The sequence below is a fragment of the Carcharhinus amblyrhynchos genome, unplaced genomic scaffold (assembly GCF_965287045.1).
Source record: "Carcharhinus amblyrhynchos unplaced genomic scaffold, sCarAmb.v2.hapA scaffold_39, whole genome shotgun sequence".
Lineage (NCBI taxonomy): Eukaryota > Metazoa > Chordata > Chondrichthyes > Carcharhiniformes > Carcharhinidae > Carcharhinus > Carcharhinus amblyrhynchos.
In genome coordinates, this window is record NW_027649780.1 from 2,329,379 (window position 1) to 2,339,684 (window position 10,306).

The 10,306-nt window shown below is 44.5% G+C and overlaps 1 protein-coding gene across 1 annotated transcript; it reads right to left on the reverse strand.

Annotated features, from left to right (window-relative positions):
• Positions 1 to 412: 412 nt before the first annotated feature.
• On the reverse strand, positions 413 to 5,791 carry LOC145335608 (uncharacterized). The gene is made up of 2 exons (XM_080181408.1): positions 5,754 to 5,791; positions 413 to 3,581 (listed from the first exon to the last, which is right to left on the reverse strand). The coding sequence occupies exon 2, from the start codon at positions 3,217 to 3,219 to the stop codon at positions 1,972 to 1,974; it is 1,248 nt and encodes a 415-aa protein (XP_080037534.1). The 5' UTR covers positions 3,220 to 3,581; positions 5,754 to 5,791; the 3' UTR covers positions 413 to 1,971.
• Between the last annotated feature and the right edge of the window lie 4,515 nt (positions 5,792 to 10,306).

Below are 10,306 nucleotides of genomic sequence, written 5' to 3' on the forward strand. Positions count from 1 at the left end.
TGCAATTGGCTGAGGTAATCTGTCATGTTTTGGACTGACATAATAACATGAAATGAAATTGAATCTAAGCTAATTAGAAGATCTTAAATAGAAAAAGGTATAATTTGTTGAAGTGTGGCTCAGTGCTTCAGATCTTTGGAGAGATCCTGTAGCGCTGTCCCTGAGCAATTCCACCATCCGAACGCTTCCCACAGCATAAGTTAATATTTTGTCTGTCTTGTACAACTTCTGTGTTTTAAATAAATTTTAGTTACACCTTATGCAGAGAATTTGCCTTTGCAAGTTCAATTTTTGAGTTTTCTTCAGATTTTTTAAGAAAATCTGGCCACCATCAAAGAATCCCCCACTACACTTGTGAAACAGATAAACAAATAATTTAATGCGTAATCAAAGTCAGTAAATCAATTAGAAATGCTCAGGAATGACAGATTTATTTGTAAGGATTCAGGAATATGGAAGATATATCCAACATGTCGGATTGCCTGTCTCTGCTATAAAAGGAATAAAGAAGCACTATAGAATCTGGAAAAAAAAGATTTGCAAGGGCAATACAATAACCGAGACATTGCAATTATTGAGAAAATTTAACAGTGTAGTGCTCGTTGAAGAGATCTATCTATTCATCGAGCAGTTGGAATTTTAAATTCATTACCACAATGGTGGATAAAATCCTTCCAAAAATTAAACTAGATGAGGGAAGAAGGATTAGAAGGATGAACTGGAGACGGTCGGAATGGAAGGACAGTCACATGAAATATAAACACCAGCAGAGACTATTTGAGCCAAATGGTCTATTTCTGGACTCCACGCAGTGTCTACAAGACCAGATCAGGACCTAGGAATACTGCGGCGAGTAACTGAATTTGTGATTTCCCAAAGCCTATCCACCATCTACAAAGCACAAGTCAGGGATGTGACTGAATATTCCCCACTTGCCTGGATATGTGCAGCTCCAATAACACTCAAGAAGCTTGACACCATCCAGGACAAAGCAGCACATCTACAAACATTCAATTCCTCCATCACGACGCTCAGTAGCAGCAGTGTGTACTATCTACAAGATGCACTGCAGCAATTCACCAAAGATTTTTGAACAACACCTTCCAAACCCACGACCACTTCCACCTAGAAGGACAAGGCAGCAGATAGTTGGGAACACCAGCCCCTGCAATTTCCCTCCAAGCCACTCATTATCCTGACCTGGAAACATATCGCTGATCCTTCGCAGTCGCTGGGTCAAAATCCTGGAATTCCCTCCCTAACGTCATTGTGGGTCAACCCGCAGAACATGCACTGCAGCGATTCAAGGAGGCAGCTCACCACTGCTTTCTCAACTAGGGATGGGCAATAAATGCTGGCCAGCCAGCGATGCCCATGAATGAATAAAAAAAAAATTCTCTGTAATTCAGTGTAATCTCCTGCTGGTTCCTGATCAGCATATTCCACACCCAGTACATGTACTGAGCATGCTCAGAGCCCACTCAGTGGGCCCCTGTGCAGAGAGGTGGAATACAAAGCTATTAAGAATACCATTCCAGAACCTGGCTCATCATCACCTTCGAGGATAATTAAAGTCGGGAAACAAACACTGGCCTGGCTGACGATGCCAACATTGAAAGAACAAATGAAATAAAAATCTGTCTCTTCGTAGCCTCTGAAATAAGAAATTCCAAAATTCCAGGATGTAAATTCACATTATTCTCTGATCCTAGAGAGGGGATTAAGGGTTATGGGGAGAGAGCGGGAAAGTGGAACTGAGCCACGACAGATCAGCCATGATCTTATTGAATGGCGGGGCAGGCTCGAAGGGCTAGATGGCCTACTCCTGCTCCTATTTCTTATGTTCTTATGTTAAAAGGCAAGTTATCCAGATAAAGCAAATCCTGGCCTGGCCAGCCAAGAAACCCCAATTGTCATAATGAACATAGTTCAGTCCTGGATGTGATTAACAGCAGAATCAAATCTACACAATCACTTGTGAACTCGTTGGTGTCTCACAAGGTGGGATGCTTGAGTGAATTTTTCTCCACACTTGGAGCATGTGAAAGGTCTCTCCCCAGTGTGAACTCGATGATGTACAGTGAGGTTAGAAGAAGACCTGAATCTCTTTCCACAGGACGTACAGCTGAACGGCCTCTCCTCAGTGTGAATTCGCTGGTGACTAAGCAGATCAGAGGATCCCGCAAATCCTTTCCCACAATCAGGGCAGGTGAACGGTCTCTCTCCAGTGTGAACTCGCTGGTGCATCAGCAGGTTGGATGACTGACTGAATCTCTTTCCACATTCAGGGCATGTGAACGGTCTTTCCCCAGTGTGAATCCGTTGGTGTCTCAGCAGGTTGGATACCTGACTGAATCCTTTCCCACACTCGGGGCAGATAAATGGCCTCTCACCAGTATGAACTCGAAGGTGTGCAGTGAAGTGAGATAACTCAGTGAACTTCTTCCCACACTCAGGGCAGATGAGCAGTTTCTCCCCAGTGTGAACTCGCTGGTGTGAACTAAGGTTGGAAGACGACCTGAACGTCTTTGCACAAAAGTTACAACTGAACGGCCTCTCCTCTGCGTGAAGTCTCTGATGCTTTAGCAGGTCAGAGGAAGCAATGAATCCCTTCCCACATACAGGGCAAATGAATGGCCTCTCTCCAGTATGTACCCACTGATGTATCAGCAGCTTAGATGACTGAGTGAATCCCTTCCCACATGTGGAGCAAGTGAATGGTTTGTCCCCAGTGTGAGCTCTCTGGTGTGTAAGAAGGTCAGATGACTGAGTGAATCCCTTCCCACACTCCGAGCAGGTGAATGGCCTCTCCCCAGTGTGCGCTCTCTGGTGTATTTGCAGATGGGATAACTGAGTAAATCTCTTTCCACAAATGGAACAGGTGAATGGCCTCTGCCCAGTGTGAACTCGCTGGTGTGTCTGCAGGTTTGATGACTGAGTAAATCCCTTCCCACACTCTGAGCAGGTGAACGGTTTCTCCCCAGTGTGAATGCGCTGGTGTGAAATGAGGCTGAATGACTTCCTGAATCTCTTTCCACAGAAAGTACAGCTGAATGGCTTCTCCTCTGTGTGAGTCAATAGGTGTTTCTGGAGGTTGTATAAGCGTATTAATTCTTTCCCACACTCAGGGCAGGTGAACGGCCTTTTGCCAGTATTACAGCGCCGGGAAGAATAATTCAATCCTTTCCCAAAGTCCTCACCTTTGCACAGTTTCTCCATGGTGATGATATCCCCGTGTCTCTCCAGATTAATCAGTTAAACTTATGTCTACACACACGTGTATAGTTTCTCCCCACTGTACATTGTGTGAATTTTTTTTCAGTCTGTGTAACTAGTCAAAGCTCTTTCCACAGTCAGTTCACTGGAACACTCTGACATAGGGGTGTGTGTGTGTCTGTCGAGGTGCTTTTCGAGTCACGCTGATGTTTCAAATCTTCTCCCAAACTCACAGCAGACAGGCATTTCTCCTTCCACATTCAAAGATGACGAGAGCTAGACTGCGATGAATCGAATGCTTTTGTTAGATCTTGATGCAAAGTTTGGTTGAAGATTTTCATCTGCAAATTTTCCCTTCCAATATCCTGTAAAAGTTTACAAAATTAATCACTGTCAGTACAGGATAGAAACTCAGAACAGATAATTCTAGTTGGTATGCATTTTTTTTTTACATGCAGTGCTGCAAATGTCTATCCCACATACATTCGTTCCTCTCTGTGCTTAAACACAAATAGTGTTGGACAATATTTCTATATGTTTGCAACTAATTCTTACAGCTAGGAATAACAAAACATTATCTCCTATAATCTGGCCTTTGTAAACGTGAAGCCATCCAAATCTGCTGTCCATGTCTTAACTCAGAGCAAGTCCCATTCCCCTATCAGCCCTGTGCTCCCTGATGAACTTTGAATTCCAATCTTTATTTTAAAATCCTTGTTTTCAAATCCTTATATGCCCTCATAACTATCACTGAAGTCTTCGATAGTCATACAGCCCTCCTCAATATCTATACTACTTTAACTCTGGCCTTTTGTACAGTCTCTAACATAATTGGTCTACCATCAACTGTCATCCTTTCAGCTCCCTAAGCTACAAGCTCAGAAATTTGGCCAGTCACCTCTTGGTCTCTCAACCTCACTTTCCCCTTTTGCCACACCTCATATAGCCTAAATTTTACAAACTTTTTGGCCACCTGCTCTAAAATCTCATGTTATTGAATGTCACAGTTGGTGTTGTAATTTTCCTGTGAAGTTTATGGAGTGATTGATGTTAAGTTGTTGCTGTTTCTGGCTGCAACCCCAGCTTCCTGTTTTACAACAGCCTATTGATTTTTTAAGGTGAGAGGGGAGGGAAACAAATGTGTCCAGAGAGGCTTTTTTTTTCACACAGAGGTGGTGAGTATCTGGAACAAGCTGCCAGAGGTAGTAATAGAGAAAGGGACAATTTTGTCTTTTAAAAAGCATTTAGATAGTTCATAGAATGATAGAACCCGACAGTGCAGAAAGAGGCCCTTCGGCCCATCAAGTCTGCACCAACCACAATCCCACCCAGGCCCTACCCCCATATCCCTACATATTTTACCCACTAATCCCTCTAACCTAAGCATCTTAGGGCACTAAAGGGCAATTTTAGCATGGCCAATCAACCTAACCCTCACATCTTTGGACTGTGGAAGGAAACCAGAGCACCCATAGGAAACCCATGCACTCATAGGAAACCATGAGTATAGAGGGATGCAGGCAACTGGGATTAGTTTAGGGGTTTAAAAAAAAGGGCAGCATGTACAGTTGGGCCGTAGGGCCTGTTTCCATGCTGTAGACCTCTACGACTTCATACCAAACTCTATTTTTGATTTAGTGTCCCCTTCTGCACATTTCAATCCCAGTTTGCAGCCTCTGTAAAGAAATGATGCACTTGTGAATTAATCAATTATTTTCTCTTCTGGCCACTGGAACCCTGAAGCCCCACCCACTCTTTTTTCAGGAAGTGAGTGGCACGTGAACCAGTATTCCCAGGATGTACAAGGGCGGGAGCTGCAGCTTCATATTGGGGGTGTTGGGACCTCCAGCGGGAATTTCTGAATCCTCCCTGTCCACTTCCTAGGGATTTCTTTCCTTCCCAGAGATCAGAAGCCTCACGGATTAAGGGCAAATTGGAACCTCTTATTGATCGTTCCCCCCCAATTCGGAGGAGGTGGAACAGCTGGGGCGGCCGGTCCTCCAAGCAGACTGAAGCCAGGTGTCCCTGGAGAGGGAAGCATGCAGTGTCCACGGGTGCAGTTGACACCTTCTGTGCCCGTTGGGCACCACTGGAGCTGGGGCGCATTACTGACCCTAATAATCACATTTCAGTCTGATGTTCTCAAATTTCCTTTGGACTTTGATTTTGCTCGGGCTGTGCCCCCTTCCTTTTGAGGAGCTGCCCCTTTTACTTTGTCCTGATTTAACTTGAGTTCCTTTATTTGGTTTGACCTTAAAGAGAGGCCAAGCAGAATGAATGAGGGAGCTGGGTTCATTTACCCCAGCTCCTTCTGATCAGCTGGCCGGGCCAGCCGCGCATGCGCGCCGCCGCACACCGCTCCCCAGAAAGATGGCGGCCGTTAACCCCGGTGCCTGCTCGGGAGAGACTCGTTCGGCCACAAAGCGGAGTCTTTGGCTCCATGTTCGGGGTTCAGGGCCTGCACTGGGTGTCTGTTAAGCTTCCCCCACCTGTGTGTTGCCGCAATCGCTCCCCTTTTCGAGGCCCAATAAACTCACCGTCAGCAGACAGAAACAAACAAGGACCAGTGCAATCGCCCGCACTGCGCATATGCCAGTCACTGGGCGGGACTGCGCATGCCTGTGACGTCTGGGGGCGGGGCCACCTCCAGGAATAAGAATGCTCACCAATGCCCCTCCCACCGTTCCATTCCCCATATCTTCCTACACCCCTTCCTCACATCTCCTCCCCCAGAGTTTGCCTTCCCCCTCCCCTCTCCCCCTTACCCACACCACTTCCTCAGTCATCCTTCCCCCAGCCCCATTCCTCTCAATGCCAATCTATACTAATCCCATTTACTCGCACCAGCACTATTGCCTACTATATAAAAGCAAATTACTGAGGATGCTGGAGTCTGAAACCAAAAGACAAAATGCTGGAAAATCCCAGCAGGTCTGGCAGCGTCTGGAAGGAGAGAAAAGAGCTGACGTTTCAAGTCCAGATGACCCTTTGTCAAAGCGTTGGTATCAGCTTTTGGTATCGCCCACTATACCGTGGCGATTTAATTGTTGTCCAGATGCTTCTCAAAATGAAAGAGTTCCTGCCTCCACTACCTACTCAGGCAGCGCGTTGCATACAGAAACCCTACAGTACAGAAAGAGGCCATTCAGTCCATTGAGTCTGCACCAACTACAATCCCACCTAGGCCCTATCTCCATATCCCTACATATTTACCCACTAATCCCTCTAACCTATGCATCCTGGGACACTAAGGAGCAACTTAGCTTGGCCAATCCACGAAACCCACACATCTTTGGACTGTGTGAGGAAACCCACACAGACATGGGGAGAATGTGTAAACTCTGCACAGCCAGTGACCCAAGCCAGGAATCGAACCAGGTCCCTGGAGCTGTGAAGCAGCACTGCTAACCACTGTGCTACTGTACTGCCCATATTGCCAACAAAGTTTGGTTAAAAAATTCTTCCTTCACATCCCCTCTGGGCTCTGCTGGGTGTAAACAGGGATTTCATTTTCTGACTTTACATTCTACACCACCTGGTTCTGAATCCATCATGCAAACCAGCCTCCCATCCCTTGACTCTGTCTACACTTCGCACTGCCTCGGCAAAGCGGCCATCATAATTAAGGACCCCACACACCCCGGACATTCTCTCCTCCACCTTCTTCCTTCTGGAAAAAGATACAAAAGTCTGAGATCACATACCAACCAACTGAAGAACATCTTCCCTGCTGCTGTCAGACTTTTGAATGGTCCTACCTTGCATTAAGTTGATCTTTCTCTACACTCTACCTATGACTGTAATACTACATTCTGCACTCTCTCGTTCCCTTCTCTATGAACGGTATGCTTTGTCTATATAGCACACAAGAAATAATACTTTTCACTGTATACCAATACATGTGACAATAATAAATCAAATCAAAATCCTCTCTGCCCAGCCACAGTGGCCATAGCCCATGGCGCAGGCGCACAACCGCACACTGCCCGCGCGAAACATGGCGGCCGTGAATGCGAGTCTGGAAGGAGGAAAAAAGTGGACTGCGCTTAGGGCAAACGGGGGAACCGGTAAATTATCCTTCTGTGTTTACACTTTACTAAACATGTTTATGAATCCTGAACACGCACCCGCCGCATCATCGCTCCTTCCTAACGGCCATTCCACCCAATTTACCGACTGGCCATCACACCACTGATTCCAGGTCGCCATTACTGACACTGCGCATGCTCCACTGCCAGCCCCGCCTCCCGTTCACTCCGATTGGTTGGAGGACCAGCCTCTCCCGTTCGGTCCTCCAGTCCCGCCCCTCTGTTCCTTTTGGTCCAGAGCTGCCGTCAATCAGCCGGGCATTGTGACGGTTTCAGATGGTGGGCGGGGCCACAGTCTCAGGCTGACTCGCTGATTATTGGCAGCATTTTCTGTTTGGGAATCAGAGCTGGAGATGGATGGTCAGTTTCCCTGGGGCTGGGGGATTCACACTCATTTCCCCAGGACACTCATTATCACTGCAAATTTATAGGAGAATATTCCCGCTTCTATCGCGGAGGAGGAATTAACAGTGAATTTAGTTTCATGTTCAACAGGGGGGATAGTTATTGTCTCATTCTTTAAAACAAAATTCCTCTTTCACCTTTAAACAGGGAAAGATAAGTCGAAGGAAACTAATCCACTGTGACCCCAAAAACCAGATACTGCAAATCCCACCTCAAAAGAGAAAATATTAGAAACACTCAGCAGATCAAACAGCTTCCATGACTAGAGGAACAGAGTGAATGATTCAGGTTGCTCAGTTTTATCAAAACTGCAGTAATAACTTAATTGCAAAGTATTAAATATCTACAGGCTCAGGGAAAAGAGAGGGGGAGAGGAAGAAACAACAGTCTTGTGACTGGATGGATTTGATTTTTATTTATTGTCACGTGTTATTATGCAGTGAAAATTATTGTTTCTTGCATGCTATTCAGACAAAACACACCGTACATAGGGAAGGAGATTTTGATTTGACACATGTATTAGTTTACAGAGAAAAGTATTGTTTCTTGTGTGGACAAAGCAGACTGTACATAGGGAAGGAAAGGAGAGGGTGCAGAATGGAGTGTTCAGTCACAATAGTACAGTGCAGAAGAGTCCCTTCGGCTCATTGAGTCTGCACTCACACATGAAAGGCCCTGACCTGCCCACCAAATCCCACTTGCCAGCATTTGGCCCACGGCCTTGAATGTTGTGAGCCAAGTGCTCATCTAGATACCTTTAAAAGGATATGAGGCACCCCGCCTTGACCACCCATCCAGGCAGTTATTCCAAACTACATCAACCACACTACCCTCATCCACACACTTGGTTACATGCTCAAAAAGATTTGTTAGGCATGACCTCCCTCTGCAAAACCATGCTTTAATCTCCCTAATCAAACCTTGCCTCTCAATGGACTTAGTTTATCTCCTTCAGAATCTTCTCCAGTAGTCTCCCAACCACAGATGTGAATCTCACTGGTCTGTCATTCCCTGGTTTGTCTCTACAACCTTAAATCGTGGGACCACATTAGTTGTCCTCCAGTCATCTGTCACCTCCCCGGTGATGTGGGTATGCCGGCGTTGGACTGGTGTAAACACAGTAAAAAGTCTGACAACACCAGGTTTTAGTCCAACCTATTTATTTGATAATATACTCGCAAGCTTTCGGGTTAGCCCCTTCGTCGAGTATATTATCAAATAAATAGGTTGGACTAAAACCTGGTGTTGTCAGACTTTTTACTGTGTTACCTCCCCGGTGGCCAGAGAGAAATTAGCTAGGATGATCAACTTAATGAGGTAGGTCCATTCAAAGTCTTGCTGGTGTAGAAAGATAGAAAAGAAAAGGGCTATAATAAGACTGGCAGACTCTGGTAAGGTTTTTGTTTAATCAACTTAGATGTAGGATTCACTTTAAAGAAATGGGGAGCAAGTTTGCTAGTAATTGTAATGTGGTGTTTTAAATAATTTATAGTCTTTAATTAGTCCATACATATAAATATATCTTCTGTACATTTTCAGAAATTAAACAAAAAAATTTTGATGCAGTTACAGACTGTCCCTTTGATGCCAAACATACGGTCCTTTAAAACACCCAACTGTTGGAATCACAGGCCATAAAGGACACTTAATTGCTTCATCAGACACCTTATCAGAAACAACTGATACAAGACAGAATTTTAATGAACCTGCCTTCACAGTCCTGATCAAAACAGAGTCAGAAAGATATTAATCTCTTAGCTAATGAGAAAGTTATGGTAGAGGACTCAGTGGGAACTGACAAGAATTAATGGTAACATAATGACACCTCTCAAGATTGTAGCTAGTGATACAAAGCTTAGTCATTGAATTGATAAGCAATATGTATGTATGTTTTATTATGTTGGTAATAAACAAAACTTATTAGGGCTAAAATTGGGAAATGTCCTGAAGGCAAGATGAGTTTTCCACATCCCTTAGAGATTCAGTTAACTTCATTGACAAGGCCACAAAATACTAATGGCTTTTGTAAGTTTCCTTTATCAATTAAAGAATACCATATGAGACTGTTTTGGTGAAGATGCTTTGTGAGGCTGCGATAAAAAATAGAGACATGATGCCTGATTAAGAGACTAGAGAACAGGCTTAGGGGCAATATAGTGGGGTATCCCATGAGGTAGCATGATCTCATAGTTCAGGGTGGTTCAATATTTTTTTCTTTTGGATCAATACGTAAAGTATGTCATTTGTAACACTTTTGATTGGATTGTGTCCAACTGACTGTGAGCTGCAGAATTGTATAAACCAGGATGATTTTCTTTGTCCTTTGGAGTGGTGTCTTGACCAAGTGGTGTCTTGTGCTGAGAACCAACCCCTTGCTAGCAAGTAAAATAAAGATGGTTAAGTATCTTGTGTTATTGTGTGTTTGTGTTAAAGTCAAACTCGGAAGTCAAAATTTCGACAATGGAGAGATTAAATAAAAAAGGGGATGAGTGTTATCCAGATAAGGAAACAACATAAATTGTTAAATCTCATAGGATCCAGAGTGAGGCAACCAAATGGGTACAAAATTGACTTAATGACAGAAGGCAAAGAGTTCT

Excerpts from the sequence above, each read along its gene's own strand:
- LOC145335608 (XM_080181408.1), bottom strand. The coding sequence starts at position 3,219 with ATGGAGAAACTGTGCAAAGGTGAGGACTTTGGGAAAGGATTGAATTAT.